This window comes from Megalops cyprinoides, chromosome 8 (genome assembly GCF_013368585.1).
Source record: "Megalops cyprinoides isolate fMegCyp1 chromosome 8, fMegCyp1.pri, whole genome shotgun sequence".
In the NCBI taxonomy this organism is placed as follows: Eukaryota; Metazoa; Chordata; class Actinopteri; order Elopiformes; family Megalopidae; genus Megalops; species Megalops cyprinoides.
This window is the reverse complement of record NC_050590.1, coordinates 18,182,988-18,210,195: the sequence shown is the minus strand read 5'-3', so window position 1 is coordinate 18,210,195 and position 27,208 is coordinate 18,182,988. Positions and strand designations below refer to the sequence as shown.

Below are 27,208 nucleotides of genomic sequence, written 5' to 3'. Positions count from 1 at the left end.
TAAAAGCAGTACCTTGGAAGGCAGCAGATTCGACACAACTGTACATTATTTGATGCACTTTCGTTACAAATTTGACCACGAGGGGGGAACAAACGACGGAAATAACAGCTTAGCAGTAAAAACAGTATCGAAGAAAATACAAATGATGTGCATATCAAAAAAGTAATGCAATAAACACTTGAACATTTCATAAAAATGAAATAAATTTCACATTACCTAGCAGAAATACTCTTAAATAGATTCATATTTGTTACAGTGATAAAATCGCATTTGACTCAAGATTAACCCAACAGTCAGAAATATTTGCATATTTGAATGCAACTGATTGCATGTTATGCATGAATACTGCAAATTGATAGCCTTAGAGTGTTGTTCAATATAATGATATAGATACATCAAATCAGGCTGATCAATCTAATTGAGGACACATAGATTAGGCTGTGATTAGGCCTGTTCATTACTATACCAATGCAAATCAGCTGCCATCTGAAAAAATTCTACCCAAAGACTGGATGTACAAGGGCAGGGGCAGGGGCAGATCTATCGTTTGCCATCGTGTTCTGTATTATTTCTATAGATCTTCTGTCGTAAATAATACAATATAAGAAAAATATTTAAAAGATGCAGTCCAATTGAATTATGATTGCAAAATGATCACATCACAGCTGTGATTCAGCCAAAGATTCTGAAGGCATGGGTGGAGTAATGTATCATTAACTCATTAGCTGCAGCTTTGACAGCTTTTCACCTGTTTTGAAGTTCATTAGCTTCTTGATGTTGATCAGCTGTGATTTAAAAAAAAAAAATCTAAGGAGTCTCTCTCTTTGAAAGCAGGGCCAGGAAACATATTAACTTGTTTGTACAGCCTCTTTTCATGCCAGGAGAGGTTCAGTTTCTGTCCTTCTGCCATCTTGTTTAGACAGTGCATAACAAGTGTTGGGTCAGCCTCAGAGAAACTGTTAGGGTGTTGTCATAATGACCAGTCAACAGTGGAGATACGGAGAAGACCATGGTGAGTTCAGTATTTGCGGTGCCATCACCATTGTGTATGCACTACAGAATTTCAGTTGGGGTGCTGTTACAATTTCCATGTGTTTTCTGTATTCTGTGTAATAATCAGTCAGCAGTTTAGCCCTATTTAATGCTGGGGAATCTAGATGTTCTGTCTTGGGGAGAAGATGGGTTACACAGGTTGTATGGGTTAGCTATTGGTTTTGTTCTTTCCCTCCGGCCCCTCATCTTGGTGCAAAGACTATCCCACTGTCCAGAGTGACCAGCAATCTCCGATCAACATTGTTCCTGCTGAGACTGAGTATGGTGACTGCCTGCGCCCCCTCATTGTCTCATATGAGCACTCCAACTCCGTTAACATCTCTAACAATGGAAGCTCTGTAGTTGTTGAGTATGATGATGTGCATGAGGCACCAGGTGAGCTGTTAACATGGGTGTGGTTTTACTGAAATGAAATTAATTTCCCTTAGAATGTACAGCCTTAGTTGGGCTGAGCTTGCAGGGAGCAAAATACTCTTTAGTAACAGACCATTGCAATCAAAGCTTGGCTTGTATACTGCCCTGTCTTTATTTAAAAGTAGCCAGCAAATAAACCAGTGATGGTGAAATTGTTAGGTTTTTTTTCCCTGTGTAGTTATGATCTGCTGCCAAAATGCTGATAGAGATGTAGAATAGGCTAGGAAAATGTACATGATTGAAATCATTCCATAAATTCATGGTATCCCAGTGTTTTACAAAACCTGGTGCACTAGTCTGTCCTTGATCTTTCAGTTTATTTGCTTTTGGTATACCCCATTGGTCATGTAAACTCTTTATGAAAAATCATGCTAGGGGTATACTGCAAGGGACAGAACTAGTGATTGGTGCCTTGTCTCAGCAGTAATTGAGGGAGGCCCTCTGGATGATGTCTACAGGCTAAAACAGTTTCATTTCCACTGGGGTGGGGATGATTACCATGGTTCTGAGCACACAGTTGATGGGAAGGCCTATGCGGCTGAGGTGAGGTCATTGATTCAGCAATTTTTCTCCCTGGTGCCTTGAATCCTAGAATCTCTGTAACCTCTATCCTTGCTTTGTTTCTTCTATAGCTTCATCTGGTCCACTGGAACACTATGAAGTACAAGACCTTTGGCGAGTCTATGATAGCTCCCAAAGGTCTTGCTGTACTTGCAGTCTTTTTAGAGGTGAGGGTCTGATCTCTCATTCTTGGATGCATTAGTTTTACCATAAGCCTCTTTGTTCCACTTTGACTCTGTATGAACGAAATCAAGTTATTTAATCTGATGATGCCAATTTTAAATTATGCATGACAGTAACTGCCTAGTGATGGAGTCTTTAATCATATCTTCAGATGTCACAACCACAGTTCGTATGTTGCAAAGTCCAGTTTGTGTTATGAACTATTTAGGTTAATTATTTGACCAGTTTCTCTTGGCTGAGTGTGCTTCAGGTTAGTGTCTGGTGTTAGTACAATGATGATGGGTCTACTGGTTAATGAATGATGAACTTAAAAGCATGTTGTTCTGTTTGCAGACAGGGGGTGAACATGAAGGTTTACACAAGATAATGGATGCTTTGAATATGGTCAAGTTTAAAGTAGGTTCAATGTTTCCTTTCAATGCTCAACTTGTATAATCCACCCCTTACTTGTTACTGTGGCAAAGCTAACCCTCCACAAGAGGAAAGTGTATGTATACAGAATTAAACCCTAACTTGTTCCTGTTCTGCTTTAAGGTTAATTTTACTGCAGACATTCAGCACAAGTTTGAACCACTTTCACTACATGTTTGTTGATGTGTAAATCGATGCCAAGGAAATATAGGCTAATGATACAAAATTGCTTTGAAGGGCTAACATGATGTTTGGATTAAAAACAATTGTGGACTATACTTGCTGTAGTCATGTGTATGTGCATTTAATATATGCACTCCTCCCTTAACATCTCCAGTGTTAGGAGTAAATGTGAATAAGGAGTTGGTAATGATTTGAATGCAAATTCTGTCTTCTGTCCATACATTATGTACATAGCTTTGTCTGTAAAGAATATGTGTGGGTTTATAGAACTCAGGCCCACTTCTGTCCCCACTGTATTAGAGCATGCCTGTCTCTGTTCATCTCAGGGAAAAGCTGCAGATTTCAAAGGCTTCAATCCCAAGTGCCTTCTTCCAAACAACCACAATTACTGGACATACTCTGGCTCTCTGACCACACCACCACTACATGAGAGTGTTACCTGGATCCTCTTTAAAGAGCCCATTAAGGTGTCTGAGAAACAGGTGGGTTGATCTGCTAAGATGGCCCTAACAAATCTGACACAGCGTAGTGTAGATCCAACCTGACAAATTTTTAATGCTAATAAACACCACCAGAGGATAATGGCCTTATTGAATCAATTTTTGATTGGCAGCCACAGCGTTCTATAATTAACGTTTCAGCGTAATAGCCATATTTAAGACAAATGTGAACTTGCATAGTGAAGTTAATTGTGAAATGTTTGTGCTAAGCAAGGAAATGCAAGTGTTCACAATACACTGAGGTGCCTGTCTATTCTCTTTGTCAGATGGGAAAGTTCCGGACCCTACTGTTCAGTGAAGAGGGGGATGATGAGCGATACATGGAGAACAACTTCCGATCACCTCAGCCCCTCAAAGGCAGAAAAGTCTATTCCTCCTTCCGAAGCTAAAGGACTTGATCTACAGGTCTACTCATCCATACCTGAAAGGGAATGGGGAATTTGTCAAATCATTGAAGACCACAACATTCCTTTAAATTTTTTTTAAAATAGATCCAGGGAGAGGGAAGAAGAGGAGGCATATCACTAATGTTCCATTCTTGTTATGGGGTACTGAGACCAGAGTTTGATAGGTAATGAGACCAGTGGTTGCAATCTGCCATAAACTCATGGTGAGATTTAATCAGTCAGCATGGCTCTGGAATAACTATTTTCAGGTTGATTTGCATGTATTGTAACTCTGATTCACATTGTTCATATTTATGGAATTGATATGAAATTCCAAAAGATTCCATTAGATTTTCATGAACACTAAAATGGCTGTTAAACACGCATACATGTCTGTCTTTGTGTCCAACTGGAAACAAACTGTCTGAACATTTCTGGGACAAACTGTAGCTTTATGCAGATGAACAAGTTAAATTTAGAATAAGCTGGACAGGCACTAAACTGGCAATAGACTCTGGTATCTATTCTGAAAACCACAGCAGTAATAAACATGTTCAGTAAAACATCTTTGCACTACATTCAGATAAGTGTTCAAAAACACTTTTACAGCTAATCACAGTTGATGGAAATTATGCACTGAACCTATATGTGAAATTAACATGGTGGACAAAAGTGACTTGCACAAAAATTTATCACATGTAAAGGGACAGGGTCAGGTTCTGTAGAAACTTCAAATTATTACTAACAGGGCTTCTTTATCTGACTGAAAATCATTGTAAACAATTAATACCCATGTCTGAGGATGATATGCCACAGCCAGACGATGGAATACATTTAAGATTTCTCATAAAGGGGCCTGGTTCATGTATGCAATAATGCAAAGATGATGATACAGTTCTGATTTGTATTGTTTTTGTGGCTGACCTTGCAACACCAGGTGTGAGATCTTCCCTAAGAGTGTGTTGACAATATTTTACACAATCTGACCCTGATCGTTCAATTTAAAAATAAACCCAAGGCTCATTTCACAGCTTCTAAACACCTGCTAATGTGGAGAGTGGAGAGATTATTGTTTACCCACATCCTGCCCTCTGACAAGATCACTTCTTTTAGTATGGCCCCCATTATCAGGTGTTGAAAAACAGCCACTAAAACATAGCTTTTAATGCAAAGACTATCTGCTACAGAAGCCATAATACAGACACTTGACAAACAAGAACACACAGTCTCAGTACATCAATTAGTTAATACTGACCTTTGCTTCTGTGTCTCACTGTTAGTGTTTGGATTTATAATGTTAGTGTCATTGTTGCCTGTGTCTACCTGGAAACACCTGCTGCTGTTGACATTTTTCATTAATGTCCCTCCAAGACATTTAAAACCTGTACTTGTATAAAATGTTTTCTGAATTAGTGTTGGTAAAGTGGTAAAGTGGTTTAACTGGTAAAGTAATAAGATATCTGTACACCCAAACCAGTATAATTATAAAATCTTGACAGAGTTAGGTGTCATAATTTGGGATTGGGATCCGGACAATGAGGATTCGATTGCTGCATTTCTACCATGGATTACATGGATAGATATGATGTTGAAGCATGCTTTTTAACTGCAAATCTGGCCAGTCTAGTTCAGTCTACGAGCAGATTCAATTTAATGACTCAAAACAAGAAGTCTAAAGTAGCAGCTGTTAATAGATCTGTGAATGATACAAAAAACGGTTTCTGTGCCTCAGACAGCAGAATTCATGCAGGATCCTACTGGTGAACAAGCCAGTAGCCATAAATTTGCTAACTTTTGCTACAAGTGAGGCTGATCTGGCCATAGGAGTAAAGATTGTAAAAGTAATTAGTTTAGTAGTGTAGAGATCACACATCAGCTTCAGGGGCTGCGTTAGGTGACAGTGCTCTTCCCCCTCCTCCCCTGGCCCCTGCTGCTCGATACCAAACTGCAGTGAGTGCTGTAGTAGCCCTCACACCAGCCCCTGCTCCTTCTGCACCAGCAAGACCTCAGTGACTTGGAGCGGAGGCCTCTGTGAAAAGACCTGTGAGAGGACTCAAGACACAGGAGATTTGGCTAAAAAAAAAAATCAAATTTCCCTTTAATGGAGACTCACAAAACACAAACAGGCTTAGACAAGAGTACATACACACAAGGTATGAAAACTCAAGACTGAGCAAAGACAGGACTTAAATAACAGAAAACACATGTTCAAAAAATAGCTAATACACACAGGTGAAACGCATGAGCTAAACGAGACAGAGAACATAAAAAAGTTATGTGGCCATCTAGTGGCCAAGAGGCAGCTGCATTACTGACAGCGTTTCTCTTCCCAGTTGCTAATCTAGATTGTGATGACAATGGTAGACCTGTGGTAGATGCTCTGACAGGAGGCCATCAGGACAAGTAGCTTGTTGATACAGGGCCTGTTGTCAGTATTGTTGACAAGGCACTGTCTAATACCTGGAAACATCATCAAACACTGGAATTAAAAGTTTTGGTTCTGATGAAGCATTAAGTCTAGTAGAGGTTGAATTACCCAGTTGAGTATTTCTATTGGCAGCAATAGGTTTCAGGACAACATTTGGTGTTGTAAAAACTCTGAAGGATCCATTCTATGGTTCAATTTTAAAGTCCCAGATGGGATGATACATATTGAAGTTACAGGTACGGATCCAGCTAGTCAGAAACAGTTCACTGAATCCAAACAGCTCGCACTGAATCCAAAGAAACTGCAAGTGATGACAAGTGGCTTTTGTTGGTACTCTGATTCTCTGATAAGTTGTATATCAGTAAACTATAACTCTTGATGTTTAATCTTTTATATGGTGTTTTTTTTGTTTTCATCAAGTGGTCACAGCGTGCTTCTATGTGATTGCCCTCAGAACAGATACACTCTGGGTTCTGTGTATTTTTTTACCATTTACCATGGAGTGAAATTCTCTGAATAATACTGAGAAGATCAATGTCGTTGTCCACAAGACCATTTGTTTACACCTGAAATAATGTTACAGACTAACAAAAGGAGGGGCAGGTTATATTTGGAAAGACACTGATGATTCATAATGTAAAAAGTGGATATGTAGCAAGTTTAATCTATGAAAAAATTCAGCATATTTTGAATAGCACATTTTCAAACCATTTGCTTTTACCAAATTTGAAGTGGAAACTTCACATAGTTGAAGGAAGACTTCATATTTGGCAAAATCTTTAAATCAGTTAATGCACATAAGGTGGAAAATATGATATTGTTAACATTAAATAACATATCTGTATATTTCTATGGGAATATTTCAACAATTGCTTTTCATGTTGACATTAATCCATTAAACCCTTGTTAAATTGCACGCAGGTAATAAATCTGAGGCAATGCCATAAATCAGAAGAAAGTTATAGTAACTTTAAGTTATAGTAATGAGGATTCTATAATTTGCATGTCTTTGTTCTTTCTGTACATTTTTGTCATTAAGTGGGTATTTTTTATTATTTGCCAAGTCAAATTGCTGTCAGTTACATAACATCAAACATGTATTTCTTATTAAAGGTGGAAAAACAAATTTACAGAAATTTGAAGATGTATTTAGCAACTGGCACAATTGAACAATTGAACAGCTGTTATGCGGTTGACAAATGCATGGTGAGCACAGATATTTTATTTGAGTTTTATTTACCACCCAAAATGTGGTAGATCCTTTTTACAGACATGAACCATTCACCAAATTTACACTGGGGTGAGGATACAAATGATTTGTTGACTTTTGGTTTGAAAGAGGTTGAGAGGCAAAGCACACACAAACAGGAGCACCTCTGTATTTGAACAAGAATGATTCTGGTAGAATAACCTCAGCACAGTGTTAATGTGGAGTGAGGGCACTGGTACTGCAGAAGAATAGACATTACGAGAAACTGTAAAAATGTTAAAATAGAAAACAAGAATTGAGCAGATTTAGGATTAGAAACTGAATTGATATTCAGCACTATCAGTATTTAGCGGAAGTGACCATGAGGAAATGAAATAAGTAATGGTCGACTGTAAACGTATGCTGTTTGTAAAAAAAAAAAAATGGAATCCTTCCACTTAGTTGATAAAAATCCAGAAGCGGAAGTGCTGTATTTCACAAATGCTGCGTTGTTTTTGTGATTGCAGCATCGCGTCGTTTCAAAATCATTCAGCTTCTTTGCTCAGATGAGGTGAGTAACACCGTTATACGGGTGAACCAATCGTGATGATAGATTAGTATGCCATCCAATCATCGAACACGGGGTGGTCCTTCAATATGTAAGATAATATAAGGTGGAAAGGAAGTGAGCTGAGCAGACGAAGATGCCGGGGTGGATGAGCTACGTATGTGTCACCGTAGCTGTTAACAGGTGACAGGTTCATGAATTTAATATTTCTGAATCAAAATAAATAGCCGTAGGCCGTAGCACTACGGTAAGTTACCAGTGGCGCTAATAACAACCACGCGAATAAAGCTTTGTAATTTAGCACGCAAGCGCGGGACATAGGCTGTGCTAGCTAGGCAGCTAACGCTATGTTAGTATTTGTGCCACTAATTTATCTATATTCAGATAGCTGTGTAGATATCTGCATGTAATCGAATTGATGGCATTGTAAAATACACTTATGCTAATCACTTTTAGACACAGTCGCAAATTCTGTTTTGGAAATGGATGTCGCTCATGCAGTGATTAACTGATGGTACTCCGGATGATTCATGCTTCAGTTCAGCCCTGTTTGCTATCGTATACACACAGCTAGAACGTTAGCTAGAGTTGCGTCAACCACTTTGGTGCACTTTGATGGTATTGCAGTTTTTGTTTGTAGCTGTCTAGCCAATTGAGCTACAGTATATCAAGTATAGGTGTACTACTACTTTATAGCTATAATACTAACTTTAGTAAGCTAAAACAAGCTAGTGTGTAATATTTCAATATATTCCAGAGCTTTATCCACAGAACGGAAAAAAATCAAGTAGAAAATCTAAACTGTTATCTGAATAACTGTAACGTAATATTTACCAGTTAATTAACTTTAGCCAACTTGTAAGATCGCCATGCAACGTTGCACATCATACGTCATAAATGACATAGTCAGGTAAGCCACCCATGATAAACACATCATGTGGCAACAAAGGGTAGCTACAGAAATAAGGAATGATGCTTTCTGCTAATACAGTTTTTATTTTTTCAGTGTAAGTTTAAAACTAGATCACATGATTCAACAATGAAATAACTAAACAGTTCACCCCAAACAACAAATATGTTTAGCTTTATTAGGGCTTAGCTTTATTAAGTAAGCTAAATTAGGGTGCCAGTTGTAGCATGTACTTGAAATTGAATTATGTCACCTACACTACATTAAAGGTGTGTGGACAGTAAGAACAGAAACACAGTATTAGGTGATCAGTACAAAATAGGTAAACTATTACACATGTGAAAATATCTTGTGTTGATAATGCTCATTTTTCCTGGTCCAGGTATTGTGAGGTGAAGTGGGTCCCATTCGCTGACAATAAAACCATCTCTCAGACTGACAGACCGAGATGTCTGGCACAGTGTGCCTGCGGATCCTGCACTCTGCCAAGCATAGCGCCCTCCCATGCAGTCAGCACAGACTGCACCTGAGGTACTTCTGCTCTCCTCGGCTCTTCTTGTCTTGGCACAAACGGACCCGGTTCTCCAGCTCCTCCTCCAGCAGCAGTTCTAACCTTGGCCCAGGTTCTGTGCCGCACATCCAACGGCTTTCATCCGCTCGTGAGGACCTGGACTTCCAGCTGACCCGTGTGCAGATAAACAGCATCCTGCGGGCCAACGAACAGGCTGTGCGCATCCCTGAGTTTGATGGCAGGGGCCTCAGTGCCGTGCTCAAGTTTGAGAGCAATCAGCTTGCTGCCAATGCGCCCAATGAGGACCGGCGCAGCGCGGCCACCTGCCTGCAGACCAAGGGCATGATGTTCGGGGTGTTCGATGGGCATGGGGGCTACGCCTGTGCACAGGCCGTGAGCGAGCGGCTGCTCTACTATATTGCAGTGGCTCTTATGCCCAGGAGGAACCTGGAGGACATCGAGGATGCCATGGAGAATCTCAGGCCCGTGCCACCCATCCTTCAGTGGTACAAGCACCACAATGACTACAATTACCGGGAGTCTGCTTCCCTTTATGTGGAGCACCTGCGCGTCTTCTGGCAGGAACTGCTTAACAACGAGGAGCACGATGAGGCCATGTGCCCCCATGACGCCCTGGAGTACGCCTTCAGGAGGCTGGATGCGGACATCTCGCTGGAGGCCCAGGTCCCTCTGGACAGTGACTTGATGAGGAACACTGCGCTCCAGGTGGCGTTCGCTGGCTCCACAGCTTGCGTGGCTCACGTGGACACTGAGGGGATCCATGTGGCCAATGCAGGGGACTGCCGGGCCGTGCTGGGTGTGCAGGAGGAGGACGGCAGTTGGAGTGCCCTGCCCCTCTCCCGCGACCACAATGCCCTCAACAAGGCAGAACTGGCACGGGTGCGTTCCCAGCATCCCAAGGCAGAGGAGGACACAGTGGTGATGGACGAGCGACTGCTGGGGATCCTCATGCCCCTCAGGGCCTTCGGGGACGTACGCTTCAAGTGGAGTCGCGAGCTGCAGCAGAGTGTCCTGGAGAACGGCTGCGACCTGGAGTCTCTCAACATGTACCAGTACACGCCTCCCAACTACCTCACACCCCCCTACCTGGAGGTAACCCCGGAACTGACCTACCACAAGCTGAGGCCCAAGGACCGCTTCCTTATCCTGGCATCAGATGGGCTGTGGGACATGCTGGGAAATGAGGAGGCGGTACGGCTGGTGGCAGAGCACCTGACAGGTGTGCATCTCCAGGCACCGCTGTCTGCTAGCGAGCGGCAGATGAGCCTGGGCCAGATGCACAGGCTGCTGCTCCAGCGGCGGGCCAGGGCAGTGCCTGTCCTCGACCCTAACTCTGCCACACACCTGATCCGCCATGCCATCGGCACAAACGAGTATGGCGAGATTGATCAGGAGCGTCTCTCCACCATGCTGGCACTGCCTGAGGACCTGGCCAGGATGTATCGGGACGATATCACCGTCACTATTGCCTACTTCAACTCCAACCTAATTAAGCCGCATGAAACCTAAGAGGAGATGGGCTGAGCATTCATGCAAACATCACACTCAAATGCGCCATTCAGTTTGTTGAGTTAATTATCCAAGACGACATCTGAGTTGTTCTCATTTCAGGATAATTTGTTCAGTCAAAAGTTTAAAGGACTTCTGGACGACGTGATCTTGCCAAATTTTATTCAGAGAATTCAGTTCAACAAAAATCCTTTTGTGCCTGGATAAATAAAAATCATAGATGACAGCATAGCAGCATAACATGAACAATTAACGGGGTATAAATGAAATAGGCAAAATATTCCCATGGTAAAATAAAAGACAGAGACCCTGAGGGTATCTGTTCAGAGTACAATCAGATAGAAGCACAGTGTCCCCACTTGACAAAAAAAGGCATCAAAAACAGGTTAAACATCAGCAGTTATAGCCTATCAAGGCCCCAGTGCCCTTCCAGTCAACCAATGAAATTACTTTTTAGCATTTTAAACCTTGAGGTGGACCTTCAGATTATATATTGTCTTGAGGACAGATAACGCCCAGGACTGTCCGACCTGAAGGAGTTAGATGGGCTTTGGGACTAATTAGGAAAAGAGGAACAGGCACAATGGTGATGCCACCTCTCAGGTCATGACAATCCCAGATTACCCATAACTCTTTCAATATTGGTAAAGTGAATTTTGTGTAGCTGTTACTGTCAACTGTTACATCCTTTGTATCTTTTAGATTCCTGTTTTATCTTGAAGAGCAACTGCAGACCACAGTTCTTATACTAATACGGGTTTATATTCAGATGAGGAAAGTTTTTAATATATAATTAACATTGGGATAGAAGATTTGGCACATTACCTTTCACCCTTGTGTTTTTACTGTCTGTTACACAGCTGTGTAAAAAACACTTCAGGTCACGTGAGGGTACTTCCAAATATCCTGTTGTGGTTCAGCAAAAAAACAGGGCATGACCCAGAAAACATTCCTTCATCTCTGCAGGCTGCTTACAAACAACATCAAGGTCACTTTAGTAGTTATGTACTGTTCTGCACATATTTATTGCTGTGTTCAGTGATTTAGGTTTGTGTCAGCTACATTTCTGTTTTTTTTCCAGTTGCTGTGATGATCTGGCTTGAACATCAAGGTTACTGATTGCTAACATTTACATTTACATTTATTCATTTAGCAGACGCTTTTATCCAAAGCGACTTACATAGGTTACAGTTCTTTACAATGTTATCCATTTATACAGCTGGATATATACTGAGGCAATTGTGGGTTAAGTACCTTGCCCAAGGGTACAGCAGCAGTGTCCCAGCGGGGATCGAACTGGCAACCTTTCGGTTATGAGTCCTGCTCCTGCATAGTCTTACCCTGGTGTGCTTCTTTCAACTGTAATGTGTCTTGTTTTGTGTCACAGTGCAATAATCATATTGTTTTTTATTGTTTTTCACAATAAGGTTTCAGAGGGTTCAGAATGTTTCCAGATTTGTTAGTCCATTGCTTTTTTGTCACTAAACATTAAAAGTGGGGAGGGTTCCCAAACATTTTTGTGTGGTCACTTGCTTATGGTCCTATGATCCGGTATCCATATATTTGTCTACATTTAAAAGATGACTTAAAATCTCAGGCTAGTGAAAATAAACCTACACACTGCCATGCCAAATGGGTGCCTCATGGAGAAAGTCTACAAAGGGGGCTCTTAACTAGAGAAACACAAACTGTGCTCCATGCTGGTGATAGGAGAATAAAGTGCAAAATGGGAACATATTGAAAATACACTGGTGATACAGTTGGTGGTCCCAACTAGCTGTGATTTCCCTTCAGGGGAGCAATGCACCTGCTGATATAACCCTTTTTGTTTGCTGTCCTAGAGCATCTTTTTTCAGTTCATTTAGAGCGCTTGAAATATGACAGGATATGTAATTTTCAGGATTATAATACAACAGTATAACCCACATATGTGCTGTGTATGATATAAAACGTAAACAACTTGTTTATGAGCTTCACATTTAGTTATTGAGAAGACACTCTGAACTCAATGTAATAAAGTATACATGTGCCACAAGTGCGGCATCTTGTAATTTTTGAGTGAGAGAATTTCATTCTCAGCTGCCTTGTTCCTGCAGATGCACAGCTTCTTACATGAATTGCACAAGCTATCTGCAAACCCAGAGTGGACTTACAACCCCTTAAAAGAAGAAAGAAGAAAATTCCTGGTCAGATCTTTTGAAACCTTGACAGCTAAGAACAACCAGTGCCAGGTGTTGGCACACTTAAGGAACTTACATTAGTGTAAATAGCGCTATATTGCAGCCTTTGTGATAATGAATACATTTTCAAGATGTCAAAGCTGCAGAAATGCAGTGTTTATTCTATAATTCACTTGTAAATGTGTGGGGTATGTATCATATTACTAGGGAATGTGCTGCTGCCAAAGTGGACAATGTTATTGGTCCAGTTTGGCAGGTGCAAGTAGTCTTGATTGATGCATGGTTGGTGAATATTTTGTTTCAAATTAATTATCAACAAACCACTGGTACAGTGAGGTACAACAGGTCACTGCGACCACTGACTACGTTAAAAAAGACTGTTAGGACTAAGTGAGAAATGGTATCCATGTATCTTTCTGAGGAGTGTTTGCAATCCTGCATTGTTTCGTATCTTTTAAGTGCAGTAATTTTCCTTGTGAGAGAAAGTACTATGTATATCTATATGATTTGGATGAGATTATTTTCCTTGAATAAGGACCTCCTTTCTTCAGACAGTTCTGACAGGATGGCACAAGTAAAACATAATTTATGAAAAATTCATGGTACATTTACAAAACGTTAGGTTCCAAGAACATGTGAGTTTGATTGCAAGGTATTAAAGCAGAGTGCTTCCATACTTGTCTCATCAACACCAGTGTTGGGTTACTCAGAAAGAGAATGTGGTTGCTGACTACTGGTTTTGGGTCAGTATCACTGGGTAGAAAGCACTCTGGGATGCCAACTCCTCACCAGAAAATCAAAAGTCACAATGCTTGAGACTGAATTAGAACCATGGGACCAAATAGGTCATTACAATATGTTGTATGAGACTCATGCTGTAGTCTCCTGCAGTTTCCGAAGTGAAACCAAAGCTGACAGGAACAGGAACTGACTTTGTTGGTATAATCGGCTCAGACTGGCACATATGTCTGCATTTACCAAATGTTTAAAAAAGTTTGGGACTTTCCTACAGTCTGTGACAAACGTCACGATTTCTGCTCAGGAGAAAGGTACAGCTAGGGCTAGCTTTAGAAGGAATGAGAGTTGTGTAGAATGGGGGACTCAAAAGGTTGAAATACAAAGGAATACAAAGGCACAGACAGTTTTGGAAAGACATCAATAATGCATTTAACTTTGGTCTTTCCAGTTTTCTACATTTTGTATTGTGTAATACATATTGGAAATCCTTTGGTCAAGGAGTTTTTCTGTTTAAAATAAAACAATACACAAATAAATACATGAAGGCATTGCTCTTCTTACATGGCAATCTGTTATTGAGTAAATCAGACATCAGATGCATTTATTTTAACATGGAATTCTTGAGAATAACCATTTCTCATCTGGGGCTCATTCATAGTTGCTAGGATATGATTAACACATGCATAGGTTCTCTGTCATATTTGTGTATGCAAAACTAAAATACTAATAGACTAACTAAATCATTGGTGGCATTTGGATGAACTGTATTCCAACAACAAATGTTTGTGCTATATTTGGAAAAGCTTTTTGAAAGATCTTATTTCTAAACCTCTTCACAAAGAAATTATGGCCTGCTATATGAGAGATGTCCACAAGAGGCCAGAATTCACTAACAATAGTCAAAACTGCACTGACTCACTGTTGCAGACACATGCAGAGTGTAATACTGCTATGACTGCTTACAATAATTTCAACAATACTGTGATTATTTGAAACCCATAAGCTTTAGAAAGTGTCCAAACTGGCAATGACCACATAACAAGGGCAAAAAATGCTGAAAAAAAGTCACACATACACACATACACAGTCTGTAGTGTACAGTGTAACATCCTTTGCACAAAAATGCAAGAACAATTTTCCATCCAATCGTCACCATATGTTAACCTCAAACCATCCTAAGAATGTGTCTGAGCGACCTACAGGATCTGGATTCCATTGAAATTTGAACAGAAGAGTCTAGATTTGTATTTAGTGCTGCATTTATCCATCCCTCCAGCTCAGCTGTCAAAAACTTAAATAGACAGCAGAATCACCCCAAGCACATGGAAATATTCTATTTGCTGCCTCATTAATAATGAATGAGATCGGTCGACTATTGTATATTTAACACATTTTCCGAAACTAGCTTCCCAAAATAGCATCCAAGGACCTTTTTTAACACAAGATACCTGAGCAAGCATATAATTCATGAACACAATCAATGCATCATGTAATACAAACTGCATTAGGTATTGTAAAAATAGCTCCGTCCAACAATTTAGGCACTTGGGATATCTTTTGTTTCCCCTGATGTTTCTCAGACACAGCGACATTTAATCCCAGCTAGCCTGTGATACAACTAAATGCATAGAGACAGATTTCCAACCTGCAGCCCAAGATCAATGAGAGCTCAGACCCAAGCACTGCAGATCTCCTAATCATCACATTCTTTTTATCCTCCTCCAACTGCTCAACATTCTGTTTTGACCAGGCAAGGTATTTTTGGTTCTTAAGGAGGGCATTTGGAAGTCAGTTATCCTTCAGACTTCAACCAAGAGAATCAATACCTTATGTTTATTCAACAGATTCCACGCAAAAAGCTGTCAGTTGGAGAGACACAGGAGAGACACTCTGAGCTCTGCAGCACAAAGTTCCATGCTTCCATGCTGAAGGCAGTGAATTAACATTAAGATGAGATGTGCACTTGGTCAGCGTGGTGGTTGCAGGACTGTAGTTCTAGACGGCTGCAGTACCGGTTGACGATCATCTGCCCTCAGCTCTTATTTGTTTTCTCTGAAATCATTATTTGAATAATAAGGCAACCAACCTCACATTCCCAGTGTAAATTAATTGCTAATAGAGAGGTAACACAAGACTTTCAACCCTTAAGGCCATCCCTGTGTGACCTGTTCATTTTAAGCATGAACGTATGGAGGAAAAAAAATTATCATGGTTCTTAAATGCTGTTTTGCCATTTAACAGTCCGTACTCTGATGTTCCGGACATCTCAAACATCTTGAATCACATTGCAGTCTATCTGCGCAATCAATTGGCACTGTGCTCCATCACTATGGTTACAAACAAGTAACAATACTCCCACCTCCTGTCTTCCTCCATCCTTCTGAACAAGCTCCTTTACTGTCATTGTCACCCATCAAAAACAGAGGATGAAGTCCTAAGATGTCTCATGCCTATCGCCAAAAATACAAGTGATATATGCTCTGTGTTCACTGTATTTAGATGAAAAGGGCATGCACATCTTGCACCAAGTATTTCCAATAGACATGTCATGCTGGCAGAGCAGGCCCCTCTATGTGATCTTCATTTTGATCAGCAGTAGAGGTCTGTCACACCAGGGCACTGGATGAGAACACACATCCCAGGACTGTAGCCAGAAGGCACAAATGATCTGTTCACCATTTTCTAAAGAAATAATTTCCACAAACTGTTTCGGCAAGACACATTCCCATTTCAAGAGAACATAAAATTCTCTGTCCTTCTCAGTACCAAAGCTACTGTCACTAGTAGTACTAGTAGCACTAGTAATGAAGAACTGTGCTGTTTCAGAGGGCACTGCAACTTTGCGAAACTTAATACCCCAGCCCTGATGTATCCTCATGGCCACAGCACACCAGATCAGGGTCTGCTGGAATGAGAAGGCCACAGGGATACAGTAGATTGCATGTGCTGATGCTTTATATAGCCTCTTGTGGTAATCAGGGGATGTTAGAATCTAGTAATGCTCCAAAACTGGGACCCCCTAAACCGATCTGGCACACACGCTCAGCCCACTCATGTGACACTTACTTACAATGGTTAATGTAGTCTGGGGCGGGGGGGAGGTTCCCAGAGTGTATAATATAAGCGTCTAGTGACCCCCAAGCATGCTGATTCATGGCGCAGTGATCTCCGTTGCTTTCTTAGTGTCTCCACAACACAGATGATCCAGGCCACTGGACTGAGTATTCTCTTCACAGCTGTGCTGAGTCACGCTGAAACTTAATAGCTGTGCTTGAGGCTGGACTGCACTGGTGAAGTGCAGGCTGGTGAGGTGGCCACCTGGGTCCCAGCAATACGGTGAATGAATGTAAGGCTGGCAGGTTCTCCTAGCAGATGCTGGAAGCTGAAATGTGGCAGGAAATATGACCACCACATTACTCCTCCCACTGGCATACGCAAGGATTGAGTCATGCTGTTGTGCCGGAGTCAAACTGCACCCTCATACTCTGCATACTGTCTCATATATTCCATTTGAATAGGCACACTGTAACAAAAGAAATGCCAATACCTGTGCCAGACATATCTGATTGTAGTCCTGGGGGCTTAGAGTCCAGTGGTTTTTCACCCCTGTTATTTACTTGCAAACTCAAAACTGGGAGGAGTGGTTAAACTGATCCAATCAAAGGTTAAAATTGAGCTTATATCCTCAGGTGGACAAGAAGCCCTCTGTGCAGCTGTCCCTCAGAATGAGGACTGCACTGCTGGCCTGCACCTGTGGCTTTCGACCTTTTAATCAGCCCTGCATGTGACCTAGTTATAGCTTCAAGGCTCAATATATTGCAGATCACAATTCTCACCCATAATGCATAATGACCTTCATTTTACAAAATTCTACATGTGAAAAGTATATCTGGTATCAAAAACACAACCAATGCAAAAAACAATATCAGTAATATTATACATTTGAAAGATTTTAATTAGATAATTAAATGGGGTGGAACGTTTCAGCTGTGGTTTATTTATGTACATGGCTTGTCCACACTGTATGTCGAGTATCATTGTCATATAGAAGAAAACACCAGTGGAGCTACTGTGGCATGCTGCTATACTGCTGATATTAAATGCTGAGGTTTTGACCTCTGTCAGTGGCAATGACCTAATCAGGACTGCTATTCAGATTGAATAACAATGAACCTGACAAATCAAACAGGCCCCAAGGTTGGCACCCAGAGTGACCGTTTTAACAAGTGAACAGTTTTCTTTTTCACACCTTTGTGCATGAACACATTACATCAAAGAGTGGTGTCATCCTGCCCTCAGGGAGGACAAGGTCAATGGAAGCATGCAAAACTGTGTGAACTCCAGTGTCCCAGAGGTCTGGGCTGCTCCTTACATGCGTGCCCTCCTGGCTCTGCTGAACACACCATGGGCTTGTGGGGGTTTTGATGAGCATCGTGGGCTCAAAGACCATCATCAGAAGTTTCCAAGACCCATGGCTGGAAATAGCCTCCCCCCTCGTTTTATCAGTCAGAGTGTACCTATAAAAAGCTCTGTGTGACACGTGGCTGTGGCCCTGCCATCCTGCCTTTAGCTTTATTTATGTCCTGGTGTTGAGAGGACCACTTACGTGCTTTCTAGTCACTGTTCAATAGGTCACATGTTAGCTGACCTCCATTGCCAGAGAGCACTATCTAAGGACAAGGGTCTGTCTGTGCCTCACTTACAGTAACAACTCTAATAACATTAATTTAATGCTAAATATTTCCCCCAAATGCTTTCCATTTAATTAGTGTAATTTTTTTGATGGAGAAGCACAGCCTCCAGGCTTAAGTGATGTCTGCTTGTACCAATGTTCTTGACTGAGGAGCAGGTTTTGCTTCACGTAGTAACTGACTGTGAAATGTTTTTAAAGTGACTTGAAATGGAACAAACATTAGTCAAAGATTCCTACAGGCGGCCAGGCCTGGTGGACTTAATGACTGTCAGCGTGCTCTCAGACTGATGAACAGCCATGCAAAATGAAATGACAGCTGAATTAACTTTAAAGCTTTTTGTCTGGTGAACTCGTTTGCTGGAATGGGACAAGCAGTGGGAGGGAAAGCGGGCTGAGTGATTTGCTGGCATACAAACTCATGCCTTATTCTGCCTCTGTTGAAGTTGCCTTTCATACAAAATGAACGTCTCATAGAATAAAAGTAAAAAACAATCAAACAAAAAAGCATTAATGTGAGTTGAAGTCCAAGCAAATGTTTGAAAAAATGACCCTGTTCTGAGAATCCCTGTGAAAACACTGCTGCTTGGAAGCTGCCAGGTACACCCAGGCCAACAGTCACCCAAGTGTCTTTACAGCTCTTTTTAGAAAGGCTTTTAGAAGTATAATCCCCCTCCAAGTTTCCAGGGAACGTGTTTGATAAGGGGCAGGGGGTTAGCGGTGGTGGTGGTGGGGGGGTGGGGGGGCGGTTTAAAGTATTCATTCAGCGGCCCTGTTAACGTGAGAACCACACACCTGTCAGTGCCGGGCAGGCTATAAAAAGAGCAGTGTCTTTAGATTATCAATAAAGCTGGTTGTTGGAGATGTGGTCATAGCAACAGGAAGAGGGTTAAATTGCTGCATGCGAGGGGGTGAAGCTTCAATTCGGCACAATTTGATGGGCAGGCAGGTGTTGGAATCTGTGATAAGAATCTTACACATGAAGGATAAAGGGCTGATCCAGTCAGACCTAGAAGCAGCTTGGTACACAGGAGCTGGTTAATACAGAAGAATGCTGTAGATTAAGTGAGGATCTAAGTGACCCTTTCAACAGGTTGTTACATCATGGACTAATACGTGCGTGTGTTCAGTTGGGTGGCATGCATTTGTCTCACGTGTAAAAGCAACTTGCACATGCGTTATTTAAATAAAAAAATTCCAAACACTGGATTAAGAAGGAATTCAAGGGCCATGTAGCAATGTGTGCTTTAGAAAAATATAAAAAGTGTGATGAGTATATACAGTAAAAGCTCAGTTTAGGCCACCTACAAATAGTGTCATTTCCCAAAAATGTGCAGTATTGTTTATTCCTAGGAAATGGCAGAGGTTATTCCAATGTGCATCCTTGGGTTCCATGTCACTGTATGGAGGTCTACGGGCCTCAGTGAGGGTCGGGAAGAGGCACAGCACTATGAAGTAATCTGTGGAGAGGAGGAGGATTTACAGAGGATCTGAGCTGTGGCAGCTGTCACAGCTGTGAGAGTAAACTTTTAATGCAGCGCTGTCTCCATGGCACTTCCTGGAACAGAGCAATGAAAGTCAAATAAATGCCACAACACTCTTTTCACAGTGGGAAGTAAAAGGGAACAACCATGCTCTAAATTAATGGAACGCTTTCTCTGGCCCTGTGCTGATTGGAGAGGGGTCAGGCGAGATGTTTTTTAGATGGGTTTGTGTAAATGGAAAGTCTGAGAGATGTGGAGATATCACCTATTGTAGCTAAGATTTCACTTTGAATATCAGTGATGGTCTTTTAAAAAAACTGAAAAGAAGTTGATTGAATCCATGTCATTGACTAGAAAGTGAATACATATTTTGAATCTTAATGTTAATGTAAATTGATTCTTGCAATATATTAATTCCCATATTACATCAATTATTAATAGAATGGGATGTTGTTTGTGACTGGGATGTTGTTTGTGTTTAGTTGAGAAATTCTGTATGGTGTAGTTATGATGTCTGCCCGTTGGTATTTTATTGTCACACTAGCAAACAAATAGACCTGACATATGAGTTTATATAAACTCATGAAGTGTCATATGCCCTCAGCACTTTGTGCATCTTAAATCATTTTCACAGATAAAGCAGTTTGCTCCATACTGAATCGCCCACACAGAGATAGTGGAATATATCCCACACATGTCAAGGCTGCTGTGTGTGACTCCACAGTCACTCTAAGGTATGAGACCGTGGGTGGGTGCCATCGGGTACTCTGAGCAACTGCATGCAGCCTAGGCTTTACTCTACTGTCTGACTGTGTGTCAGGTGCGGGAACAGTACAGGGGAGTGTGGGTGAATGAGTAGCAGAGAGTGAGTAAGGGACTGGGACTTCTGCAGCATTTAACTGAGCTGAGTGTTAAGTTTAGGTGGTGCTGTGATGGATGGTGTTGTGGAGGATGAATGGTGAAACAACTATTCCCTGCCAAACCACTCTGAATGTGGTGTTTCCCCTGTAGGGGGGGGGGGTCTTGCCTCTGTAACAGTACTACAATAAGGGATGATCAACTGTGAGTGACAACAGTGTGGGGTGTTGGGGATACTGCACTGTGAGGTGTTGTGCCATTTAGGGCAAAGGGAATAATATAGATACACATTATATTACTGAAGTAATGTAGGGTTATGTTTGATCGTGATCAATAAAAGGCATGCCCGCAATGTGACACTTGGCAGTGTAGCATAGTGATAAGGAGCAGAGCTCATAACTGAAAGGTTGTTGGTTCGATTCTCCACTGGATCACTGCTGCTGTACTCTTGGGCAAAGTTATTAATCCACAATTGCCTCAGTAAATATCCAGCTGTATAAAGGGATAATGTATAAAATATATAACCTATGTAAGTCACTCTGGGTAAGAGCAAAATGCTAAATGATGGTAATGTAATGTAAGTAGCATTTACTAGATGTATCTAAGTAAAGGTCTTTTGTGGAAGTGTTTCACTTGTAAAAGTGAATCAGAAAGAGGTCGTAATCACTAATTTCACACAGCTCTTATTCTATCAAATTTACCTTACCCAGGAAGTGGCTTGGTATCCAATTGCCTCCCCCAGCTGCCCTGAATAAGACTTAATCAAGCCATTGTGACGAGGATCACACTGTAGCTACGCTCTTGATCAATGCCTTTTTCATACTGCTCTCCCTGCCATGCAATCTTACTGTTTTATACAGTTACAACCATTTGTATAATTTCTGCATAAAAAATCTGGATGAGAAAGGGAGTTCATCTTATCCATGAAGAAAATAAATCAGGTATTGTGCGGATTCAAAACCTGATTTGCATCACACTGTCCATTGAAAATATGTAGACTTGAATGGTGAGACCATCAGCATAATACAAAAATCTTAACATTGATTTATACAATCAACCAACAAATCTGTTGTTCGCCTCACTTGCACAGGAAGTGGAAGTCTTTAAAAGGGTGCTGTTGGCTGACGAACTATCATACATCAAGGCGAGAGACACATCCAACATAAAATACACCCTAAGCGTTTAATGCACACCATTATCTTTATACTGGCACCACACTGGTCACCTATATTTCTCCAGTCTCTAAAATTTCCATCTCTGTTATGATTGTAACTCTCTACCTTGCAGAGAGTAAAGCCTATTTATATGTAAACAGGCCTAATTGTGTTAGTGGAACTGGTTAACATTATCAAAGGGCATCTAGTACAGACTATCCTGATGTAATAAGAGGAAGGTCTAATTCTGTTAGCTTATTAATTCTGTTATAAGGCTTATTACTTTGGAGGGAGAGTACAATGGCCATTAGTGAGCACAGGAATGTACCTGACTTGGGCGCATGTTCTAGACATTGCTAGGAACCAGTCAAGGTGTGACTATTATCATCTCTACAATTTATTCAATAGAAATGACATATGCAAACATGCTCAAATACATTTATTTAACAGGTGTAGTGGCATGTGATGTTCCACTCACCAAATAAAAATATAGAATGTATGTGTATAAAAGAAAAAAGCTCACAAATCTAGCCCAGGTAGTCACTAATGTTACTTAGAATGAATAGACATCAATCCACATTTCTACTGATGGAAATTGGCTTCTGTTGCTAGTTAAATAATGCCTAAAGTAGATCTAAAGTATATCTTTAACTGGCTACAGAATATATTCACAATGACATGATGCTATTTCAAAGCCTCAAGTCTAGAACAGTGTAATCTCATGTAAAAACTGAAAATGGTTTTACTATGGCTTAAATGAGTGTTTTAACTTCAACTTCATAAAGATATACATTTTTGTATCATTGTCTCATATTTGCAACACTAGTGCACTCAGATATAGTCTACAGTAGATACTTAGCATATGCTTGACAAAGATACCTGTGAGAGCGGTATTCTTAAGAGATTTGCATGTCATCTAGTAGGAAGAGTGCTCAATGTTTCCATTCCAGTAATTATGGGAGCGTGGTACATTAAACAGTGGATTAACACTACTGATTACAGCCAGGAGAGTGACTGGCTTTCTGGAACACCCGTGTTGCTTCTGTGCTGGATCACTGTCACTTGCTGGAAGTACTCTACAGCCAAATGTGTCCTTCTGGGAAGATTATGACACCATCACTACCCAACAACAGCTGCACCTGAGAGTGTTCCTGCCAACCACCAATCAATGCTCCAGATGCTTTTTTCCCCTAGCAACCAGTTCAGTTCCGCTTACTCAAACCTAATTTGTGCTTCACCCATTTGGAGGAGGAAAACAACAAAACAAAACAAAATAAAACAGAAACAAAACACACTGAAATGATCTGTGATATGATTGAATAGGTCAAAAGTATCAATCTTACATTAATACGATTACGACAATTCAGCTCAAGCTCAATCAAGCTCGATCAGGATGGAAGCCTGTTATTCTCTCTTTTTTTATTTTTAAGCTTGTCAGATTAAATCGTAAGATGTTTTTGGGTGTTTTCCCATATCTTCATGAGCAAATTGTCTATACCATACCTTCATGCAGCGTGTTGTATTCCATTATGGCATCTCACTAACCACACACTAGCATTGTTTGACACACATCATTTCTTCTAACAATATTACACTAGATAATTCCCTCTGTTGAGAAAGTATCATTACTCTTAATGTCACATCTTCTATGGCTCACATTATTTCTATGCAATGTGCTCTTTTAACTGTTTTGTGACTTTGTTCTGTGAATTCATTTATTAAGAGCACAATATGAAATAGAATGTGATTGAATTTTTTGTTTGTTTTGTATTGCATTCTACTGGAAATACAATTCTTTATATGAACACATATTACATTATGGTTAGGAAGCTGGGAATATAACTGAAAGGTACAAAACTTTTAAACAAGGTTCAGGTACCTAGATATCAGTAAAATATCTATATAGATGTATAATGTCCAAAAAGAACTATTTAAATTGAGTTTGGGCATTTGCCTAGGAATTAAAATAATAGCTCATATTGAAGTGCAGTAACCAGAAAATAACTAAATGTGTCCAGGACACATTTAAATGTGCATACAGATTGCAGCATGTATGAAAAGAGCTACCTGTAAAGACAATGTGAGTCTTGACTGGGAGGCAGCTATAGAGATGTGCTTGACCACACAATAACCATAAATTTGATGTTGTGCTTTGTATGATTGCAACTGAGGAAATGTGGGAAGTGGGCTTTGGGAAATCTGCCTTATCTGTAGAAACATTCTCTTTCCCAGAATCTAATTAGAAACCATCCCCTTTCAGCCTCTCCTGGCACTTTTAACAGACTGCAACACCTGATACCTGGGTCCTTACTTATATGGTCTGTGTCTTTACCTATATGGTCTATGACCTATATCTCTCACCTCTATCATATCAGTGCCTGTTACTGTATTTCCCCTAAAAGATCTGTGTACCTGTCTAACCAGTCTGTTCTTTCTTTTTTACTGCTTCTTTGCCTTTATGCAACCCTATTTTTGGAATTGGCATTTATGTTTTAGGCAAGTCTCACTGTGACAACCTCTGCATTAATGCAGAAGCATCTGAATTTGTCTTCCAGCCTCTATAGTTCACCTGTCAACCTGAGTAGATCCTGAGAAGACATTATCCTGTGAACTGAGAACCTGAATACAAATTTCCCAATGATCCTTGATATATTTTGTAGACTTTCTATTTGCTTTTCAAAAACATGTCCACCATGTAAATGGAGGCCCAAATATACCTGTCACTGCTGTCTGTCTTCCTATCCCTGAATTGATTCTGTCCGCCGGTCTGTCTCCAGTCTATCAGTGTACCTGTCTCACCTTTAGCTGTGTGATTACCAAACATTTCACTCCTCAGATGTGAAAATTTGTTTGAAATGCTTGGTTCAGTTTGTTATCCAACAGCAAAAACACTGTTCTCCTGTAGCACACTAGCCACGATTTTGCACACACATGTTTATATGTGACCAACTCTTTTTAGATAATTTCATCAAACTCAACATTTACAAAGGCTCAAAACAGTTTACTGACGTCTGCTGCACCTGTCTGGCTCACTGCACTAAACACCTCAATGAAATGCATACTGCTAACAAACACTACTGATCTAACAAACATTTCAAACTCAGCTACATTAAATAACCTGTGATGAAAGGCCTCAGAAGGGAAAAAAGGAGACAAAAAAACACATAAATCTAGTGCATTTTATTAAGAAATGCTTATTGAGTTTGTCCATGCAGTTTTTATCCTAAATGCATTGCAGCTCCTAGTTCAGGCCCTGGTTCTCAAATGCCTGGACTACTGTAACTCCCTTCTTGCTTGTCTTCATGCCTGTGCCATCAAACCCCTGCAGCTAATCCAGAGTGTAGCTACATGACTTGTCCGCCCAGATCCCTATGCTCTGCAACTATGGAGCAACTGACTGTCCCATCCCAATGGTGTTGCTGCTTTCAGACATGATGCCTGTCTGTTGTGTTCCCCCAGTGGTGGAATGAAGTTCTCACAGAGGTCAGGACAGCAGAATCACTGCCCATTGTCCAATACAGACTGAAGACCCACCTCTTCAGACTGAATCTCGGTTCTACCTCAATCCCGACCTCCTAGCATCTACTATTTGTATTACTTGTACACTTATTTTACATGTATTATCTCAATATGTTATGGATACTGTCATTTAGCGACTGTGATATCTCGTAGTGTCCATTCTTGGCTTCCCTTACTTTCTAGGCTGTCTAGTCAGGTTAGCACAAATTAACTTGTGGTTGTACTTGAATAGTGTTATTCTCACACTCATTGATCTGGGAGTGTCGTTAGTCTGGTCTGACACTGTTGCTCATTTAACTTGAATGGATACACTTCTGTTCTCTTGTGCTGGAAGTTGCTCTGGTTAAGAGCATCTGTTAAATGAATGTAATGTAATATAATATTGTTTGACCTGGGAAAAGCTGAAACACTGACAATATTTTATAGACTATATGTTAAGGGCATTGTTTCTACCCTTGGAGCTAGTGATGGGGTCAGCTCATACTGGGCCTCGGTATTTGTGCAGACAAAGCTCATATTTTGCAAAGGAGAAAAAGATGAATTCAGAGCAAACCAGATGGCAGCTGAGGCCCATTTATGTGTTTCTGGCCATGACATTACTACATTGCTAAAATGTCTGCACCCTTTACAAATCTAGGCTGGGATTCAGGTGGGTGTATAGATTCATTTATACTACTTACATTGTCCAGGTCCAGCTTCCTTCCTACAACATATTTAACATTAATGTGTTCTAGCTGTTGTCCAAAAGCCTTTCATTGTTAACAAACTGTATTTCTTGAAAGAAAAAATGAAATAGAAAAAACAAACTGCAGAAGTTTCTCATTTTTTCTCAGTTTCTCTATATCAAGGAGTGTTAAACCACCACTTTGGTTAAAAGGCATAGACATTTTGAGGGTAAATTCACAGTCTTTAAAATCTGTTGCATTGTAGATAAATAATAATGTCAAAACTATTTTTCTCACACACAGATTAACATAGCAGCAGGTAACAGAACAGATTCACAAAAGCTAATTCTTGCTAACCATTTAACATTTCCAGTACAACCAAAATATTCTATTTGGCATGTATAAATTACAATGACAGCTATACAATTCTAATTGTGTATTTTCGCATAGTATTTTTCAGTTATCATGTGTTTTTAATGGATTTTACTCAGAGACTATTTGTTTTTGTTTTATTGCACTCCACATGGCAGGTTTAAAATCCTGGGCATAGTCATGTCTTTCCATTTGACAGGATATTTTGCTCTAATCCTGCCTTTCTCACCTGCTTGGTGCAATATCACTAGGGGAATGGATGTATCAAGATAGAAAAGTCTTTGAGCAAATGCATGGATGTAAGTGTTAGATGTATCAATGATGGTTTTCTAATTCTCATGCAAACCATTTTTTCAGGTTTTGAAGAAATTCTGATGTGTATTCATCTGTCAATCAGTGAGAAAATTATCTAAGCCTTTGTAATGTGAAAATCCTTTTCAACTGCTTCTTTCACTCAAAGGCAAATGGACTGAAAGTAGAGCACACACTGGATTTCATCCTTATTGATAATAAAACAAGCAAACAAACAAACAAAAAGGAAAGGCCTTGTAGGAGGAGTTCAAATACATATCAAATCAAGAGAGGGACTGGCCTCTTGGAGTGGGGTGCCTTCTGCAAATTTTCCTCTCTAACCTTCACTCAACATCTGCCATCTTGTTCACTATAGACAAGTTGCAACTTTGGAGGGAAGTGGCAAGGGACAAAGCAGCCAAAGCCTATT

General features: G+C 40.5%; 2 protein-coding genes across 3 annotated transcripts; both read left to right on the top strand.

Annotated features, from left to right (window-relative positions):
- The first annotated feature begins 975 nt into the window (after positions 1 to 975).
- On the top strand, positions 976 to 3,694 carry LOC118782031 (carbonic anhydrase 7-like). The gene is made up of 7 exons (XM_036535247.1): positions 976 to 1,007; positions 1,226 to 1,428; positions 1,892 to 2,010; positions 2,100 to 2,195; positions 2,545 to 2,607; positions 3,132 to 3,287; positions 3,572 to 3,694. Exons 1-7 carry the CDS (start codon positions 976 to 978, stop codon positions 3,692 to 3,694), a joined length of 792 nt encoding a protein of 263 aa, XP_036391140.1.
- A 4,320-nt stretch (positions 3,695 to 8,014) lies between these two features.
- LOC118782185 (pyruvate dehydrogenase [acetyl-transferring]-phosphatase 2, mitochondrial-like) lies at positions 8,015 to 11,556 on the top strand. Of its 2 annotated transcripts, none has more exons than XM_036535482.1 (2): positions 8,015 to 8,059; positions 9,169 to 11,556. In XM_036535482.1, exon 2 carries the CDS (start codon positions 9,235 to 9,237, stop codon positions 10,825 to 10,827), a length of 1,593 nt encoding a protein of 530 aa, XP_036391375.1. In that variant the 5' UTR covers positions 8,015 to 8,059; positions 9,169 to 9,234; the 3' UTR covers positions 10,828 to 11,556. The 2 variants fall into 2 exon arrangements, with proteins under 2 accessions (XP_036391375.1, XP_036391374.1); XM_036535481.1 differs by having other exon boundaries at positions 8,021 to 8,123.
- Positions 11,557 to 27,208: the final 15,652 nt, after the last annotated feature.